General features: G+C 52.4%; 2 protein-coding genes across 5 annotated transcripts in view; both read right to left on the bottom strand.

The window, feature by feature from the left end:
* The window catches only part of RBM5 (RNA binding motif protein 5), a 23,161-nt gene extending 17,891 nt beyond the window's left edge, over positions 1 to 5,270 (bottom strand). Inside the window, exons 1-4 of the mRNA XM_054729671.1 lie at positions 5,173 to 5,270; positions 3,830 to 3,917; positions 2,140 to 2,305; positions 1,127 to 1,282 (exon numbers count right to left, since the gene is read on the bottom strand). Coding sequence (XP_054585646.1) covers positions 1,127 to 1,282; positions 2,140 to 2,305; positions 3,830 to 3,846 — 339 coding nt within the window. The 5' untranslated portion in view covers positions 3,847 to 3,917; positions 5,173 to 5,270. The remainder of the gene's footprint in view (positions 1 to 1,126; positions 1,283 to 2,139; positions 2,306 to 3,829; positions 3,918 to 5,172) is intronic.
* A 5,098-nt stretch (positions 5,271 to 10,368) lies between these two features.
* RBM6 (RNA binding motif protein 6) overlaps positions 10,369 to 20,073 on the bottom strand; it is a 67,502-nt gene continuing 57,797 nt past the window's right edge. For 3 of the 4 annotated variants that reach the window (XM_054729735.1, XM_054729738.1, XM_054729737.1), the window contains 11 exons: positions 19,266 to 19,363; positions 18,574 to 18,610; positions 18,351 to 18,432; positions 18,068 to 18,153; positions 17,573 to 17,719; positions 16,955 to 17,050; positions 15,286 to 15,546; positions 13,798 to 13,872; positions 13,062 to 13,162; positions 11,536 to 11,659; positions 10,369 to 10,609 (listed from right to left, as the gene is read on the bottom strand). In XM_054729735.1, coding sequence (XP_054585710.1) covers positions 10,484 to 10,609; positions 11,536 to 11,659; positions 13,062 to 13,162; positions 13,798 to 13,872; positions 15,286 to 15,546; positions 16,955 to 17,050; positions 17,573 to 17,719; positions 18,068 to 18,153; positions 18,351 to 18,432; positions 18,574 to 18,610; positions 19,266 to 19,363 — 1,233 coding nt within the window. In that variant the 3' untranslated portion in view covers positions 10,369 to 10,483. The remainder of the gene's footprint in view (positions 10,610 to 11,535; positions 11,660 to 13,061; positions 13,163 to 13,797; positions 13,873 to 15,285; positions 15,547 to 16,954; positions 17,051 to 17,572; positions 17,720 to 18,067; positions 18,154 to 18,350; positions 18,433 to 18,573; positions 18,611 to 19,265; positions 19,364 to 20,073) is intronic. The other variant, XM_054729736.1, reaches the window with a different exon arrangement.

Raw genomic sequence — 20,073 nt, 5'->3', positions numbered from 1 at the left:
GCCGAGCAGTTTCCTGCTTTGGAGTGTGGAAGCCTGTCTCAGAGACCGCTGGTCCCGTGGGGGGAGATGTGTGCGCTGATATACACTGAGTGGCCAGATTATTATGATCTCTGAATGCATAATAATCTGGCCACTCAGAGTGTGTGAGTGAGAGAGAGAGAGAAAGAGAGAGAGAGAGAGAGAAAGAGTGTGTGTGTGTGTGTATGGGATTAGAGGCCTGGTGCATGAATTCATGCATGGGTGGGGTCCGGCCAGCCTGGCCAGGGGGAGGGGACATGGGTGGTTGGCCGGCCTGCTTGCTGGTCGAACTCCTGGTCGAGGGGACAGTTTGCATATTAGCCTTTTATTATATAGGATAGACACTGAGTGGCCAGATGATTATGCGTTCAGAGATCATAGTCATCTGGCCACTCAGTGTAAGTGCCACTTGAATGTCACGAATAGAGCTTTGGAAGAGAAGGCATTCCACCTGGGGGGGGGGGGGGGGGGGTGTCAGGAAAGGCTTTGCAGAAAGTAGCCTTTGAGCAGAAAGAAGCACACAATGGACATGTCCACAGTGGCCTGCGGGGGAGGCAGGAGGTGGATGTGCCTGGGTGGAATGACAGATGCCACTGGGAGCCAGGCAGTGCTGAGAAAAACAAACAAACAAACAAGAATGAAAATAAGAGAGATCAGGCAGTGCCAGCACACCAAGGCCCCAGCTGGCCAGTCAGAGGACCGGGGAGTCAGGGAATGGCCTTCCTGTTCAACAGGCTTCGCAGATGTGTCAATTGATAGTATAATTTTCATCAAATCAAATGGGAGGCCAGATCATGACAAAAGTGTTTTTACTGATACAAATAAGTAATCAATTCAATAAAAATGTACTGACTACCTTCTAAGGGCTACTGAAGGAACAAGTCCCGATCCCTGCAGTAAGGAATGTCTGAAAACTCTACACCGACTTCCAAAGCCGAAATGGAAATGGGAATTTGGATGAATGAATGAACCAAACTGAGAGAAGTCTACCCTAAAGTCAGCCCTATTTCACTAACTGAGCTATCAGCTTGAGCTAAAACAGTGACACCAGACAAGGGAGGAAGCTCCTTGTGCCCAGAATGCTCGACGGAACTGCTGTTCCCCTTACGTCGCTCTCCGTGATGGTGATGGGAAGGCCGCGCAGCATGATGGTCTTGCTCTCCCGCTCATCGCTGATGTCATGCCTGTAGTCATGCTCGCCATAGTCACCGTCTGAATGGTAGCCGTCTTCGGATCTGTCACTGTTCCTTCTTTCACGTTCTCTCTGATTTACAATGAACAAAACCACAATGAAAACCACACTGGGTTCATGCCCTCGGGCCCAGGCCCCCCACTCCTGGAAGTCATCTTTGGGAACAACAGCGAGGAAACAAGAACCCCATGACGACGTCACTGCAGTGTTTTCTGAAACAGCAGAACAAACCAGAGAAACCCTGTCCACAATGGTTCCGTTCAGGAAGCACGGTTTAACCCCTCACTGTACAGATGCCAACGAGTGAGACACCATTACATGTTACGACATGAAGTTTATGTGCGAGGAAAAAGTGGACGGAAAAAGCCAGTGCAAAAGGACATGTGCCGCACGACTGCTCTGAAACGAAGCCATGTGCAAACGGGATAGGAAGCAAGCTGCGCTAAGGTAATGGAAACTCCGACTCCGTCTCACACCCGCAGCTGCATCTTTTAAAAAAAAATTTTTTTTATTGATTTTTTACAGAGAGGAAGGGAGGAGTTAGAAACACCGATGAGAAACATCAGCTGCCTCCTGCACACCCCACACTGGGGATGTGCCCGCAATCAAGATACATGCTCTTGACCGGAATCGAACCTGGGACCCTTCAGTCCTCAGCTCTATCCACTGAGCCAAACTGGTTAGGGCCACAGCTGCATCTTTAAAATGGGAACCCACCCACCTCACAGGGTGGGGCGCGACCTGAGTGAGTTCACAGAAGTGAAGCGCTAGAGCGCCTGGGACATGGTGAGCCCTAAGGAAGCCCTGGCCCATATTTCTCTGACGGGAACATCATACTCCAGGAGAGATGTCCACCCTTGGGATACTACTTCCAGAAGCTGGAGGCTTTATGCGTACGATTAAACCCCATAAGCACTGCTGTCCCTCACCTCGGGACTGTCGTAGTCTCGGTAGTCGTCGTATCGATCCCCCCTCCGATCATCACTGGATCTCTTGTAATCCGAGTCCCTGCGCCTGCTCCGGGGCTCCCGCTCATCGCGGTCATCTCTGTCGATGATGGAGCCGTACCTTCCACTTCGCTCTGTTCTACTCACTCTGCCAGGGAAAATAACGTGCATTTAATCTAAAGCAAACCACATTTTGTACCTTTAGAAAACATGGCTGAACACACGCCCACAGCTCAGTTTACAAGATATACAAATAGTTTTATGTAACCCTTAAAATTTATCACTAAATTCCGGGTCACAAAGACAACCACTGGGAAAACATCCATATTCCTAAATGCAAAACTAAGTTTTAGGAATTCACGCTAAATCGGAAAATTCAGATATCAAATGTTTGGGTTTAATATTTTTGAGAAAGGGCCAGGTTGTTCAAATGTATCCTGTATTTTCCCAAGCCTGGGGTCTATGCATCACCCCATTACTCCTGACTTCCATCTTAGCGATCAAAGGTAGGGAGAAATAAATTATTAGCACTTCACCCAGTTTCAAAGGAGAGCACATCCTGACGCGTCCACTCCCAAGGCTATCATCACAACAGCCTGGATGAGGTAAAGACACCTCCCCCAGCAGGCAGTTAACGAAGGAGTTCATTTGCCAGACATACCCAGCACTGTCAGAGAACTTTATTTCCTGTAACATCTAGCTTATTTTTGGTTACTGGGCAGCACTGGGAAATCTAAAAACAAGAGGCTTAAACCCACTTGACCACAGATATACACAGTTATTTCACAAATTGTTTCCCAGGTTCATAAAACTGCTATGTAAGGGCGTATTTACGGCATTCAAATACAAAGAAATCAATGAAAACCAGCAGCCCAGGACTGTTTCAGGATGTGAAGCATGGGTGACAGGCCCTGAAAAGCTAAGTGTTCATTTAGTAAGTTACTTGTAAACACAGACCGCTGACACAGAACTGAAATAACGGCATCACATGATGAGACCACTTCCCGAGTCCCTCTGGGCCATCAATTTGCTCCTTCACTGGGACTGGCCTCAATACTAAGGAGGCAGGTGGCTGAGTAAGGAAAGGCTGTGAGTTAAATCAAACGGTTGGAGTGGGAGAAGCCGCAGCTGACACAAGCAGCCACAGCTCTCACTTAATTCTGCACTAATTCCTGAGCAGTTTACGTGTAATCCATGGCCCAAGACCTCCCAGCCTCTAAATCGGGATCATCTTGCTATGCAGGGGACAAGAACTGGCCCTCACCGGTCGCTTACTGCTGCGGCCGGGCACTGACTTCTGCACAGCTGTTATCCACCCTGGAACCTTCCGCGACCCACGCCACCCTGCACTCCTTTACCTGTTACTATTACCCTTCAGGCTCCTCCTCAGATGATGCTTTCCCCAGGAAGCTTAACTGGCTGGTCCCAGACACCCCCCTGCCCCGGCTCCCTGTGCACAGCACCCTCCACCTCCTTCCTCACAGCAGGATCACACACCACTCTCTCTCTCTCACTCAACGGCATGCTTGTGAGAGCAAGGATCATGGAAGCGCTCACAGCAATGCCTGGCACAGACGGACACTGCAACATCTGTTTGATACACAAACCATTTTTAAAAAACTGCTGTCCCCACTGAAATGTTGCGGTTAAAGCATGTACAGCAGTAACTCACCGTTTGTCGGAGCCCATTGTCTTACTGAAGATCTAGCCCACTGCACCAAAGGCTTCAAATGCTGTGGGGTTTGTTTTTTGTTTTTTTTCTAGAAGAAAAGAGAGATTGGTTGCTGCAAATCTGAATCACTGTCAATCGTTCTATGAAGGGGGCACTACCGAGGTTGGAATTTCACCAAAGCCTTAGAAGGGGGGTAGGGAAGCTGGGGACCAAATTGTCAACATTCAAATCATGCCGTTCTGCCAACGAGGAGGAAGCCTACTTCAAACAGCAGAGCCCCTGCCGGTAACCAGCCCGCGAAGGGTGCGGGCGGGAGGCCTTTCCGGCTCCCGCTTCGGGTTACACAGCAAACAGGCCGGCGCGGGCCGCAGCGCCCTGGGCTCCGCAGCAAAGGCACACGCCAGGGGGGTGGACGACCATCTCAACAGTCATCGGGGCCTTGACTGAGGAGCAACGTGAGATCCAAACATTTCGGGTGGAAAATCGAAAACCTTGTAGAAGCCGGGATGCTGAGCGGATGGAAATCGACTCCACTTACAACAACACAGCGGCGGCCCCAAAGCTACTTCCGTCTGACCAGAGACCAGCGGGGACACGGCTTCCTTCCCGGGCCACAAGGACCTCCGCGGCCCCGGCCCGCCCCGACCCCGCAGCCCAGCAGCTCACACGGCTGGGACGCGCCGGCGCCCGCGAGGCCGGGGCACTGCTCCCGAGCCGGCCCCCAACGAACCCCGGCGGCATTGGGGAGCCGGAGAACCGTCGGGAGAAACAAGGCCCGGGGCAGGACCGCTGATGCCGCCCCTCGACGCCGGGGCCGTGCCCAGACCCACCGCCCTGGGGTGTCGCGGCCGAGATGGCGGCGCCGGCGCCTGCGCGGCCGACTGGGGCGTCCGGCTCCCCTCGCTCCTGGCACACACACCCCGCCCCCCAGAGGTTCCCAGCCCGCAGAGCAGCCTTCCCCCAACAAGCCCCCGGAGAGGGCGCAGCGGGTGACTGCGGGCCAGGGCGGCGGGAGGCTGCGGGGTGCCGAGAAGTACCCGAGGGACCGCGACGGCTCCTCGCTCGTCTGGGCTGCGGAGCGGGGCGCGCGTCCCGGCAGGGGCACACCCGGAGCCCGACAGAAGCCGGCCTGGGGCGGGGCGGGGCGGGAGGCGGCCCTCGGAGACCTGACAGCGCAGGCGGCGCCGAGGAGCGCGGGCCTCCAACGCCTCGGGCAGTTGGGTCCGCGGGGAGGTCCGGCCGGAGCGGACGGCCGCGGCCCGAGCGCGGCGGCCAGGGAGACTCCGCGAGGCCCGCCCCGACAGCGAGGCCCGCCGGTCGCTACGCCCGGCCGCCGCACTTACTTCCAGGAAGGATCCAAGTGGCCCAAATAGCGGTTTTGTGCCTCAGAACCTCCAGCCGGGTACCACCGCTCCACAAAATGGCGCCTCCGTCGACTGCCGTCTCCTACCCACAGTTCCTCGCGCCCACCCCCTCCCCCGACACGCCCCCCGAGGCGGCGTCCAATCCGCGGAGGCGCCTGGCTGCGCGAGGGCTGCTGGGAAGTGTGGTCGCTAGGGCCGCCTGTCAGTTACTACGCCCCCGGTTATTTCCTGCGTATTTCCCTTCTTCAAACCCGGCCCGTGGCCAAGCAGACCCGGGTTAGAGCTTTCACCTTTATTAGGCGTAGTAATGTTTTGTCTTTGTTACAAGTACGTCTAACCCGGTTTTAAGAGAAGGAACGCTAGTTCATCTTACGTTGCAGTACTGGACGCCAAGATGATTGGGCGACTTTACAAATATCTATTTTCATCTTCATAACCTATGAAATGGTGATTAAATCCACTTTGCACGTGAGGAAATTGAGATTCATGGAAATTAAGAGGATTCTTGAAAGCAGGTCTAAAGAGTATCATTCCGTTGATATTCTGTTACTTTAAGGGTTAATTTAATAGTTACTACTTGGATGTCTACTACTATCTCCAAGTTAACACAGCCAAAACCCAACCTCCTCTCCACTCCCTTCCCTGGCTCATAAATGGAAACTCCCTGCTTCCAGTTACTCAGCACAAGAACCTTGGAGTAACCTGTGACTTTTTTTCTTGCACCCAACCTGTCAGCAAATTCTTCTCATTCTACCTTCAAAATATTTCTAGGATCTGACCACTTCTAGCTGCAACTGCTGTCCACCTAGCCAAAGCCACCATTACTGTCCTTATTTTACGGAGAGGGGAGGTCACACAGAGATAATGTGTTGGAACTGGGACCTGAACTATTAGGCTTGATTTTAGAGTTTATGCCCTCAGCCACTAGAATGTAAACTCCAGGAGGGCAGGGACTTTTGTCTGTTTAGTTCACTACTCTATCCCTGGTCCCTCTTACTGTAAGGTGACCAGATCATCCCGCTTTTGGCGGGACAAAACCGATTTTTAACAATTTGTCCCGCGTCCCACGGCGTTACTCTACTGGTGCCCCGCACACAGTATACCCTCAGTAAAGATTTGTTGAACAACAGATGAATCCACGATCAAAGTGAAAGGTAGAACATTTGTGGCAGAAAGCAGCAGAGGTCCTTGGACGATTCAGAGATGCTTTGGACTCCCGCCAGGGAAGTGGTGATCTTTGTGCATCCAGTTAGCATAACTTCCCATTATTAATAAATGTATTTTTAGAGGAACTGAGTTTTCAGGCCACTTATACAAACTGGAAAATAGACCATGACAAGGCAGAGAAAGGTATCAGTTTATTATGGAAAACGGCACCCACACTGCTCTCTTCTAGATAACTTAAGTGTAAGGATGTCAGTGAGATTCCAAACCAGAACCTTCAAATATACTAAAAAATATTTTTCCTAGAAAAGCATCTTTAAACATGTTCTTAAAAATATTTTTATTGATTTTTAGAGAGAGATGAAGGGAGAGGGAGAAGGGAGTGAGATAGAAACTTCCATCAGCTGTCTCCTGCACACCCCCTACTGGGGATCGAGCCCACCACCCGGGGATGTGCCCTGACTTGGACTCTAACCAACGACCTTGGTGCATGGGGTGACACTCAACCACGGGGCCACACCAGCTGGGCTAAACATGTTATTATGGCTTATCCTTCTACATCCAGGGCATTAAGTGACTGACCATGAGAACTTTTTTGATAATTAAAAAATATGACAATAGGGAAAGGTAGAAATATCTGGATTCTGGAATAATGGGTCATTTATTTCTGTTCTCTCTGCCTCTCTCCAACTCTATATGTATGTACATTCTCTCTCTCTCTCCCCCTCAACTCTGCTTGGGCTACTATAACAAAATACCATAGACCAGGTAGCTTATAAACAACTTGACATCAGAAAAAAGTAAATGTATGTGCTCCACAGAAGGCACTCAAGTATGTTTAATGAAATTTAAAGGTTAAATACAGATGGGATCAGCCCTGGCCCGTTTGGCTTAGTGGATAGAGCGTCGGCCTGCAGTCTGAAGGGTCCCAGGTTCAACTCAGATCAAGGGCACGTGCCTGGGCTGAGGGCTCGATCCCCAGTAGGGGGCATTCAGGAGGCAGCTGATCAATGATTCTTCTCATCATTGATGTTTCTATCTCTCCCTCTCCCTTCCTCTCTAAAACCAGTAATAAAATACAGGTATTTAAAAAAAAAATCTTAAAAAAAAATACAGATGGGGTCTTTGCAAACCTGCAATGGACAAAAGATGCCAAGAATCCAGAACCTGCCAGACTTACTGGCCACTAGCAGTTATTGGCCTTGCTCCCAGAGCAGTTCGACAAGCATTTCCGGGCTGTGCACCTCACCCGTCATAAAAACCACATGGCTGTTCATAAATGGTACAGAATCATTGTTAAACGTGCAGGAGATGCCTAGGAAAAAAGACGGATTCCATTCAGAGGGAAGTGTGTCCTCCCGATCCTCTGGTCGCTGCCCTTTCTGTGGACATTGCCCGGCTGAGTTCCAGAGCGCTGCCCGCAGACGCCTGCCTGGCAGCTGACGTGGTCTGGAAAAGCCGAACTTCCCGTCCGGTAAGGACAACAAAAACAGCAGAGCGAGTTGTCTTTAAGTAAAGCCACATGTGCTCAAACAGAATAAAGGGTAGTCCTTACGGTTGCCTTTACTACACTTTTGATGTAAAAAAAAGTTCTCCACTTAATGGAATATTATTAGGCCTTTCCTGTCCCCCGTAATCTTCCACCACTGGGCAAGAGGAAAAACTAGTCACATGTTTGGGTCCCAGGCTGGGAATGGCTACTCTAGAATATCAGGTAAAAAAAGATGTGAAAACTCTGGCCTATACCAAGAAACGAAAATAATTTTTGTCCAGCTGGGCTTTGATGAAGTGAAAGATGTAATTAAAATTTAATTTGACCAGCACTTCCCATAGACCTCTGAGCTCAGCATTCTCCACTCCTTGCTGAGCGCCTGCTGCCAGCGCCCTGTGCCAGGTGCCAGGGATAGACTAATGAAGAGCACCCTCCAAGACCCTGCCCTTATGCAGCTGGCATTCTAATCAAAGGCCTCGGGGAACTTCCCAGGGACATCACCAGGTGACACATTTTTCTCACCCATTTCCACTTTCATCAATACTCCAAGTACTGCTTTTAAAATGTGTTAAGTACGTTAGATCTTATTTCCAACAGCAAACTCTCCATTAAAGTGGCAAAATAAAACTAGAAAAGAACAAAAGTAGGCAATGGCCCAAACTAGTCTCTGAGGTCTGAGGTCTTCAGGAAAGCTGAGCATCAAGTCCATGTCAGACCATCCCAATAGCTTGCCCTACTTCTTCCTCAAGGCTCTCATGCCAATAATTGTTCAATACTCATCTTCCCCAGGGGACTGAGTCTCCTAGGCACCTGTGAGAAGTACAATGGGCTCTCAACACATTCCTGGAGTGGCCACAGAATAACTTGGTACTTCTGCTGGGCCAGTGGTCGGCAAACTGCGGCTTGCGAGCCACGGTTTGCCGCTCTGTTGACTAATGAGCTTGCCGACCACTGTGCTGGGCAGCCCATAACCTGGGTCAGCTAAGCAGCCTCCACAGGAGTCAAGAGGGAAGCATTTGCCATGTTCCACAGCTCACTCCAGGCCCAGCAGCAGGACAGTGGGGAGGAGACCCTGGTGTGGTCAGCTCAGGACAAACTAGGACCAGCTCCCAAAGTGTTTTGAGTCCCACTTAGTGGAGGTCAGACAGGAAGCACTGTGATGCAGTGTGCTCCTGTTTGTTTTCCCTTTTTAAGGGATAAAAGGACTTATTCAAGACTAAGAGGAAGAAATTATATCTGGACACAGCATGCAAACAATTCAAGTTCACATTCTGGTTGCTGGAAATGTTTTCTCCTTGGTGTATGCCCACTCTCCTTCCATCTCCCACCCCTCACAGACCATCCATCCCCTCCAAAATGCCAGCCCACCCCATCTTTGTAGAGCTATTCTTGGTCTTGCCTTATGCTGGATGTGCCCTTAGAACAGGGGTTGGCAAACCACCACCTTTGGGCCAATTTTGGCCTGCAACCTGTTTTTGTAAATAAAGTTTTATTGCAACACAGGCACCACCACTTGTTTAGGTGTTACTGTCTGTGGCTGCTTCCTCAATACACAGGGCTGAGCCTAAATACAGACTCTGTCTCTACGGAGAGTTCACACACTCCTGCCGCATGTCACCGAGATGCCCTTCTGAACACGCAGGTCCCTTCCTGAGAAACATTCTTCTGTCACATCTGGAAAGTACAATTCTTAGTACTACGTATGTTATCTTGAGGAATTATCTTTAAAAGTCTTTTTTAAAAAAATATATTTTATTGATTTTTTACAGAGAGGAAGAGAGAGGGATAGAGAGTTAGAAACATCGATCAACTGCCTCTTGCACACCCCCTACTGGGGATGTGCCCGCAACCAAGGTACATGCCCCCGACCGGAATCGAACCTGGGACCCTTGAGTCCGCAGGCCGACGCTCTATCCACCGAGCCAAACCGGTTTCGGCTATCTTTAAAAGTCTTAATAGGTTCATAGGACATAGTCCTTCAACTGCAAAGAATTAAAACCCCCACCTGTGAGCGGGTGAATGACGTGGGGAATTGAAGGAGGGTCTGAAAGGGGCAGACACCTCTTTGGAGAGTGTGGCCATGGGGGGAGGAAAAGGGAGCATGGCTGGAGAGGCGTGTGCTTCTTACTGTGCTGACTTGTGATCACACGTGTGAAGCACTGAGTACCCGGCAGGCACTCAGAGAGGTGTCACACCTGCCCATCCCCCAAGAAGGGAAAGTCAGAAGAGGACTCTCAAGGGTCGTTAGAGTAGTAAACCAATACATGGGAATAGTTCAGCACCAGCAGTTAGCCAAGAAATAGAAACAAACAATAATGAGATGCTAGATTCATTAATTAAATTATGAAAAATAATTCCTAGTCTAGTCACACAGGCTAGAGTTCAAGGCCACTCATCCTGGCAGCAGGCAGCGCGCCCGGGCTCAGTGCAGCACTCTCCATTCAGCAGCATCTCAAATGGGCCCACATTAGTGCCAGCTCCAACCAACCCACAGGGGATAAATGTAACAACCCAAAAAGTCACATTGAAAAAAAGTTTATTTAAAAAAGTTCTAGCAGCAAGAACAGTAACAAAACAAAAGGAGAGACTGACAGACAAAACAGGAGGCTGTGTCCCAGGGGACTGCTCCGTCCTTCAATCGAGTTCTTTATATCGAGCAAACATGACTCTTCGCACAGCGTCTCGGTAAGTCTCGTTGGACTGTCTCTTGCTGGTTCTTCCTGGAGCCCCCACCCCGGGCCCCCTCATCCGGCCTTCCGTCTGTAAGAAAAGGCAAACTATGAGGCGGGCTCTAGGAATGAAATCAGCTTCTGGGCTGGTCTTTGACTAGAGGAGCTTCTGAACCAGGTCGGATCAGGACACAGGAGAATCTTTCAGATGTTTAATAAACCAACACCCAAGATGAATAAGGAGGGTGGTGGTGCCATCATTTCAGGACACGGAATGCAACACCAGACAAAGCGAAGCTAGCCTGTGCTGGCCACTCCAGAGGGGGCTAAGTCAACACAGCGCGGGCGGGCAGTGTTTCCTTCCTCTTCTCACCTTCTTTGTTCTCCCTGAAATCTGAGAGGCACAGTCCTTCCTGGGAAACCAGGACTAACTTCATGCTCCTCAAATTTCAGCCATCAAAGACATGGTAACATGCCTGGCCAGTGTGGCTCAGTGGTTGAGCGTCGACCCATGAACCAGGAGGTCGCTGGGTCACTGGTTTAATTCCTGGTCAGGGCACATGCGTGGGCTGCCGGCTTGATCTCCAGCAGGAGGCAGCCAATTGTCTCTCATGGACGTTTCTCTCTACCCCTCTCCCTTCCTCCTCTCTCTCTAAAAATCAATAAAAACATGTTAAATGCCTTTCTACATTTCACTGCTAGTTCCCATGTTTTTACGAAACCATTCTTCAGTCTCGAACTCCCTAATTCCCACAAGGCCTCACCTCTGACTCTGTAAGAATAAGATGAGCCCTCTTCCAATTTCTCTCTCCCGTTCCCACCACCCAGCAAACTGCCAAGGGCAAGCAGGCCTAGTCATAACCCCGTAATCAAGATCAAGGGCTCCTCGGCTCAGGTCCTTCGCCAGCAGCGGAGAGAGCCCAGGTCAAAGGCAGGGACACTGCGCTGGGCCAGAGAGAGAGAAAGGTAAGTATATTCCAGGTTCCTGCCAGCCCAACAAGACGGAAACCATTTCACCTCCTCCGCTGAAGCCAATCCAGGGTGGCCATATCCGGGCCCCTTCCTCCAACCAGCAGCCTGCTGAACACAGCCTCCTTTGCTGCTGTTGTCAACATCTTCTTTATCAACAGGTTTCCGATCACTGCAACGGAAGCAGACATACTCAGATACCGTCACTTCCAAGTGACTTGTTTGTGGGGATACCGAGATGACCAAGACCTGACCCGGTTCACAGGGAAGGACGCGAGAACATGTCAACACATGCTCTGGCACACTGAGCGCCCAGCGTGGGCGTGCAACAGCAGCTCGGTGCTGAACTACAGCACAGAACACACGCTGGGAAGGGGCATCACCGAAAATGGCAGAAATCCCAAGAGGGGACATCTGACTGGGTCTGACCAGCGAGGAGCCGGTGAGCCGAAGAAAGGCGCAGCGAGAGAACACTACTGTCCCGGAGACGGGTGGCAGGACTGGCAAACGGCTGCTCGGGCCGGACTGCAAACAACCTCTGGACATCTCGCGACATCAGGCCTCTGGCCTTCACTCCTCTGGCAAAGAAACCCCCCGAAAACCAGGCCTCCCTCTAGGCAATGTCACCTCCACACAAGACGAGGTTTGGGAGCCTCCTGCACACCAAGGTCAGGGTGTGGCAGGGGAAAGAAGGGATGAAGACTGCGAGCAAACGGTGCGGTTAAGGAGTCCGGTTTGGAGGTTCGCCAGAAAGGGGGCCCGGGCTTTATCAGGAATGTGACCACTAGCCCCAGCGGATAAAGGAGGAAGACTGGTCAGACCAGGGAGACCACGGTGCAGTGACATTATTGCTCGGAACAGGAACATAGCAGGTTCCCCAGACCTGGACTGAGTACCATGTTCAGTGTGAGAAGCCCCAGGGGTGTCCGAGGGGATGGGCCTAGGGGGTAAAGGAAACAGTGGTTCTGGGCCCAGGAAACGGAACTGGTTCAGTTGGAGACACAGGACTTGTTAGCCTGTTGTGGTGGCTGTGGCTTTGGGTGCCCTGGACAGTCAAGGGGGTACGCACTGAGGGCGGAGTCCTGGACCATCATCACCCAGAAAAGGGGTGAGTGGGAAGGAAGACGGAGGGGAGGGGAGCCAGGAGGAAGTGGTGCGAAGGGCAAGGGAACAGAGGAGGCCGCCTTCTTCCTCCTGGTGGACACCGGCACCTCTGTCCTCGCCCAAGAGTTCAAACTGCAGAGAGTGACCCAATGGGATACCCCACAACACACACCATGTGTCACAGTGAAGGTTCCCCAGAGAAAAAGTCTGAGTGTGACACGCTTATCGGGCCCATGACTGGTGTGGGAGAAAGGGTTCCCAACCATGGCCATGCCAGCACTGGCTCTGACCGCGAAGCAGCCAGCCCATCTTGCAGGCAAACACGCACTCCCTGTGAAGACAGGTGGTCAGAAGGTGGGGTGACGCTCCTGCTCAGGGAGTGGAGACAGACCTGCGCCCTGAGACAGAAAGCGGCAGCGCAGCTGGAGGAGGGGATGGTTTCACTGTTAGGTCAAGAGCTCCGGGCTTACCTGTCAGTGTCTCTGGAGTATTTAATTCGTTTTCTTTCTGGAGAGTCAAAAGATTGAAGCTTTTCTCTGCGATCATTTCCTCTTTCTTTAAACTTTCCCTGCTGGGAAGCAGAAGAACAGACCTGAGGGGCAGGGAAGTGGGGAAGCCTCATTTTATTCCTGATTGTTTCTCCGAATGTGAAGGGAGTTCAGCGGGCGGCCAGCCCTGGCCTCTCTGGTTCCTCCACACTCGCTGCCGGAGGAAGCAGCGGCTGCGGGCAGGGGGAGGAACAGCCGTGGGCTCGCACCAGCTTCTTTTCCTCTTCCGAGGAGCAGCTCCAACAGGCTCCGCAGGCGGGTTCCGGCCACCGCGAGACCGGCCCCTGGCTGGGGCAGCTCGAGGCTGGGCCGAGGCTGGCGAACCGTGGTCCAGACGGCAGGTCCATGTGGCTGTCACAGGAAGCCCCTCCCCTAGCAGCCCTGGCGGGAAAGGTGACCCCAGCAGCCCTGGCCAGCACCCTGCACTGACTCTCAGAGCTGGGCAGGGAAGTGGGATGCTGTTTATCTGATCTACTCCACCTTTAAAACGTACCAACTTCATCAGGATGTCATTTATACACAGTGAAATGCGCCCGTTTCAATGGAGAGGAGTGGGGAACTGCTCCATTATCTTTTAGGGCCTCGTGGTGCTCCGTCCAGCACAGCCCAGGAATTCTACACCAGAAAGCAGAGCCAAGGCCGTAGGTCCCGAGCTTACCTCCCGCTCTCTCCTCTCCAGGTAGGCGAGCTCCTGCTCCGACTGCTTTATCTTCCGGTGGATTTCCAGGTTTTGCTGAGAAGAGAAGGCGTTCTGAGTGCGGGTCTAGAACCAGTGGTCCAGAAACGCCGCCTGGCCTTTCCCGGAGCTGCTTCAGGACTGCGGCTCCTCATGACCAGTCCCCTAGGTGGCCACACACCCTGCAGCACCCATCCCTGACTGGTCTACTTAGGCTCAGCAACGGGCACCCCGGTTCTAATGCTGCCTGTCACACAGGTTAGTCATGTGGGTGGCACAAGAGGGGACTTCTCTCTACTGCTAAGAAGTAAAAGACACAACTCTGGTTTGTATCCCTTTACCTAAGATACAAATGACGGGAGAGGGCAATCTGAGCACACCAGGGAAGAAAACCCAAAGCCCACATGCTCTGCCTGCCCCCCGGCATCCAACACTGCTCACTTTCACGCCCCCAGAGAAACACTGAAAGGAAGCCCAAGGCCTTAAAAGAACAGACAGACCGCTCTGAGAGTCCCCCCCTCCTCCAGGGCCCACACTGAGGCCGCTCCCTCACAACGCCCTCAGGCACATGGGAGAGAGGAAACCAGAGGGGTTCTGGGCGGCTCTCTCCACGGAAAGGGAGCGCGCTGGCCTACCTTCTCCTGCCCCAGGGCCAGTCCCGTCTGTGGGTCTAGCTTCTCTGTCTTGACAACTACTACCCTTTGTCCCTTCAGCCATTTATTAGTGTTTTCATCAGAAAGCTGAAGTGTAAATGTCGGTCGGCTGTCTCAGAATTTGAAAAGATTGAAGGGACTCGGGAGGCGGGGTGTTGCGGGGACTGTCAGAATCCCAGAAGCTTTGGGGAGCCTCCAGAGGCAGCTGGGAGAGGAGGCGTGCCCGTTAGGGAAAGCAGAGCTGCTCGGCTTCCGGCCACATGGGACGTGGTTTGTGTGGAGAGCGAGTCTAATCCACGCCCCTCACAGCAGCGGCTGCAGAGGGGGAAAGAGCTCCCTCCACAGCACCGGCCACCTGGGGCTGGATTTGTCCAGAATTTGGCTGCTGTCAGCACATACAAACGGGAAGGCTGCAGAGGCCCGGTGCAGGTCAGTGAACGCAGCACGGCGCACAGCAGCCCCTCCCTACGCGAAGAGGTGGCGGGATGGGGCCCAGGGGAAGCTGCCCCTGTCCCAGCCAGACGGAGCAGGGAAGCCTCCTCGTACCAAAGCCGAGGAGGGGCTGGTCTGAGGTCCAGTTGCTAGGTAACCACAGAGCTAAGGTGAGAAGCCCAGCCACGCTGCTTGCCTTGGGTCTGAAGTTTTCTGAAGGTGGCACACTTAATACAAAGCAGCGCATGGAAAAAGGGAGGGGCCTGACTGAATCCCGGGAGCCGGGGAGGGTGCGGCTGAGGAAGGGCGGCATCTGCCTTTTCAGCCCGAAACGCCCGCGGACGGTGAACGTTAGCGTGTGCAAGGCCCGGGCCCGCCCCGATACCTTGTGCAGGTCTGAGAGCTGCTGGTGCTTGATCAGAACGTCTTTGTTGGGAAACTGCCTTCTGCAGAGCAGACAGGCCAGCTTGTTCCAGTCCGTGAGTTTGTCTTCTTCATTCTCCTTCTTGCTCAGCTCCTCCTGCTGCGGGGGCTGCGCCGTGCGGGGCTGCGGAGGAGGGGGCTGCTCCTCCTCTTCCTCCTCCTCGTAGTCACTGTCGCCCCCATATTCACCCAGCAGGCCGATCAGAGGGTTAACCACCTTGGGCTGGAAGGAGAGGGCCGGGGATTAACACCAAACTGAACCCATGTGCGGGGCCTGTTTTCCTGGATATTCTGATCTGGTCTTCTCATCGCTTCTTTCAGTTTGAATAGTGACCTGGGTTCAGTATAGGCCCACTGACCATACTGCTCATTTCCCAGATGGAGGCAACACGGTCGAGCTTGACTGTTCTCCGTGCTCATGGAGATGGAGACAGAACCAGGGACCCTAACAATAGAACAGCGAAGAGAAGGGAGAGGGAGGGGAGCGGAAGTAGAACACAGAAAAAGCCACAACCTTACAAGTTTCAGAGGAAGAGCTACAACCACCTCCAAGTCACTGTAACCTGGAGAAAAGGAGGGAGACGGAGGCTGCAGCAACCCCTAGGGAATAGGAGGCGGCTGAAAGCAACGAAGGACAGCCCTCGGTAGAGATATGGCTTCTGAGCAAGGGAACGGCCAAGGGGGCTAGGACACATGTGCTGCAATGAACGCAATGAATAATGCGGAGCAGGCAGGGCATTTACCAGCAGCTCACAGGAAACGGTTAGGTAATAAGGTAAGGTCACTGGCCTATGATCAATCAAAAGTAAAAACTAAAGCAGGTTACTACTGTTATGGAGAGAGGGGCGGGGGAGGAGCAGTCACTGGTTGAATTCTTTGTATTTTTAATATATATTTTTTATTGATCTCAGAGAGGAAGGGAGAGGGAGATAGAAACATCAATGATGAGAGAGAATCATTGATTGGCTGCCTCCTGCACATTCCCTACTGGGGATCAAGCCCACAACCTGGGCATGTGCCCTGACTAGGAATCGAACCCTGACCTCCTGGTTCATAGGTCGCCGCTCAACCACTGAGCCATGCAGGCCGAGCTCATTGGTTGGTTCTTGTATGTGCCCTAACTGGGGACGGAACCTGCACCTTGGCATATGGGACGATGCTCTAACCAACTGAGCCACCTAGCCAGGGGACGAGACTATCACAGTAAGGCATCTAAAAAATAGGTGCCTCTGTCCATTGTGGCCAGGCAGCAAACTATAAAAATGACCGAACACCCGCTCCACTCATCCTTGTGCAGCACAACAGACAGGAAACACCAGGCCAGAACAATGGGTTTCGTTGATCATTTAGAAGAAAAGAATTAACAAGACCAAGATTATAACTTAAAAAGGGCCAGGCAGTCCCTGTCCCGGGGGAATGGAGTGGAGAGGAGGGAAGAGGACAGAAAACGGCCTCTGCTTCTCCAGTCAAAGCTCTGCGAGCAGACCGTCTGCTGGGAGACGAGAGCTAAAGGACCGACGTCAAAGTGAGGCGCGCCTTTGACCCTCCTCTCCCACCGCCTTTGACCCTCCTCTCCCACCGGAGCCAGCCCAGCCAGCACCCGCCCCCCCCCCTCCCCCGCTCAGCCTTACTGGGGGAGGGCTCTCTTCCTTCTTCACAGTGGGAGGCAGGGGCTTCTTAAAGACATCCTCCGGGGGTGCTGTCTCCTCACTGGCATCTTCCTGAAACTGACAAAATCCAAGGTAATTCTCATAAAAGTTAGGTTAACAGTTGTTATGATTTCAAAATAAAACACACACGTATTTAGTATATTATTTAGTGATTATTGTATGTCAGGAACTTAAGGGAATAATTTAAATGGAGAAATAAAATGCTAAGTGCTGTACATTATGACAGTGTAAGATCAGAAAGAAGAGACAATCAATGCCAAAATGACGAAGAAAATAAGGGTACACGTCTACTGGGGATTTCTATTTTTCCAGGCAGGCATGGAAATAATAATTAAAAATGGTATCCCCGCTACAATCACACTATAGAGCTGTGTATACAGAGTCAGCACTGAAGAGGGAAGGCAGGAAGCGAAACTGGAGCAGAGGAGCTGGGGTTTGAGCCGAGTCCCTCTGTTTCGAGAGAGAGACCCCGCCTGCTCTCTGAGAACCCTACCCCTCCAACCCAAGCATCCTCTGCAGAGACCCCTTTATTTCCATCTGTAACTCTGGCTGAAAAGAGCAGATCACAAGTCCTCTCACCCTCGGCCCGCCGCGGTCCTTCTTCTCCTTGCCATCCCTTTTAGACGTCTCCTTCTTGCCACCCGACTTGCCCTGGCTGGCTGGCTTCTTTTCCCTGCTCTCTTCCTCCTCGGGTGACCCCGGGTCCTGGGGCACATAGACTTCTTGCTGTAAGACAGTGGGAACAGGTAAGTCTACAGGATGTTTCACCTTCCTAGCAGTTTCAGGTCTCAGGAGCAGTTCCCTTCTGGGGAAAGAACAGTTCTCTCACTCCCAAGTCTAAGAAGAGACACATCAAGCTAGGTGACAACCCACTCCAGGCGTAGGACACAGCCAGGCAACCCACTGCCCCTTCTTCTACGAGCAGCACTGTTCTAGCCACAGCACTGACTGTCCACACAGGCAGCAGTTCCACACAGGCCGTCATCTTTAAATCCCCCTGAGTAAATAAATACACTCGATGGAAGACCTGGACTTCTTCAGTCACTGACAAAGCGAACACAGCCCAAAACTCACCTGGGTGTTGGGGTCATAGTAAGTTCCCGCCAAGGGGTCATAATAGTAGCCAGTTGCCGAGTCATATATGTAGCAGTCCGATGATGCTAGAGGGAATAAAACCAGGCCATGTCAGTCCCCGCCAATGACTAACCAGCGAGGCTGGCCAACCTAAACAGGAGCAGGCCTGTAGGTGGTGCTCTCTCTGAATGAGCACCCCTCTCGCCAACTTCGTGACCACAAGATCTTAATGCGCAGTCCAGCCAAAAACACACACCATAGAAACAAAACAAAGGTCACTCACACTGCTGTCCTTGTCGATTTGAATCTGAAGACCAGTCGGAATTTCTGCCACCTCCCCTCCTATCTCGGAAATATTTTTTGCCCTATCACAGAAAGGCAAGTTAAAAGAATGGAACGTCTCATAGCCATTAACCTTTAGGGTGACCCCTGGAGAGGCTCACAGCCACTCTTCAGTCGCTTGAGAATCGTAACAGAGCACTCACTCCCCAACTGCTGAAGCCTACCTGATAGTAGTGGTCAGAATGGTCCCCAGAATCATTTCTGCAACAAACAATACAACATGTCATGTGCCTGCCACCAAAGGTCACCTGAGAAGTGCCCAACCTACAGACTGGCCAAGCACACTCTCTTCCCCCACTTTGCAGGGAAGGAACTACCCCCACAGCAAGCAGTTCTGCTGGTGCAGACTCCTGAGGGGAGGAGCCTCTGATGGAGCAAAACAGCAACTGAGCTGAGGGTGCAAGAGCCAGATGTGTCCCTCCCTGTAAGCCGGCCGCTCTGACATAGCCATTTGCCCGTTACCATTCCTGGGCCACGATGAGGGAAGGAGTAAGAGGAAGCCGAGTCCCCAGGGCTCTGGGAGTGTGAACAAGGGGAGGGGAGGAGGAGGTCAGGACAGCATTTTCCTAGAATTCCAAGGGGCAAGGTGGTAGCAAGATTGTCCTGCACATCCAACAGTGCAGCATCACTTGGACCCAAAGGTGCCAGGCAGTCCCAGAGGAAAGGACTGACGTACCAGGACTACTAGGGCGGAACCCAGAGTCAGAACAAGGCCAGCTTCAGGGAAAGAGAACGGAGCAGTCCACAAAAGGCAGGCACCATGCCTACTCTCTCCGTCTCTCCAGCCAGGAATAGGCGTTTCCTCCCGAAATCTCAAGTGGAGGCAGCACGGGCCCAGCCCACGCCTCTGCCTTACCTTCGTTTCCCAGTGGCCAGGTTTACAGCTACCATCTTCCCGTCAATACTAAACGGCGGATCGAGGTTCTGCAAGATCTTCACTACACGAAGAGCTTCCTGGGGAACCAAAGACACGTGTGAACCCCAAGAGGAAAGGCCCTGTCCTCTGAAGGAGCCTGGACGAGGGCTTCCCTCTCAAAAGGAGAAGTTCCCGGACAGCGTGCTCTGGTCGGAACTGACCCGATGGGCCCGCAGAAACAGGCTCCTCGCAGGGGGCTGCCCGGGGGGGGGCGGGGGGGGGGGGGGCTCGGTTTCTCTCTTCGAATCGGACAGCACTGCATTGTGAGCAGCACTGTTCCCGAGTGACACAGGCTTAGGGTTTGTCCAGAAGAGAAGACAGCACAGTCGGCTCAGATTTATGATTCTGCTTTTTGTTTTTTTGTCATGTCAGAAATTCAAATCCTTTATTTTAGGCTACAACTGTCCCCACCTCAGATCCAGTTTACAAAGCCCCTAGTGATTTCTGAGCATGAGATCTGTGCCGTGCCAATGAGTTTTATTACTAGCTGATGTCACGTCCATGGAAAAGGCCCGCAGCTAAAAATTCAAGTCACAAGAATCTACAAAAGCCACTCTGCGGAAAGAGGGTGCGCTGTGACCACTAAGCAGAAACCTGCCTGTGGTTGGGCAAACCGGGGGGAGAAATGAGAGAACTCACTGAAGTCCCGAAAGCTCGGCACTCGGACTCTCCGCAGTGACTAGGCTGTTTATTCTGTTCTAGCTGGACACGGGCGAGGCACAGGACAAAGTGGAGGGAACCGCTCGCG

The sequence above is a fragment of the Eptesicus fuscus genome, chromosome 18 (assembly GCF_027574615.1).
Source record: "Eptesicus fuscus isolate TK198812 chromosome 18, DD_ASM_mEF_20220401, whole genome shotgun sequence".
Classification (NCBI taxonomy): Eukaryota; Metazoa; Chordata; class Mammalia; order Chiroptera; family Vespertilionidae; genus Eptesicus; species Eptesicus fuscus.
This window is presented reverse-complemented; position numbering and strand designations above follow the sequence as displayed.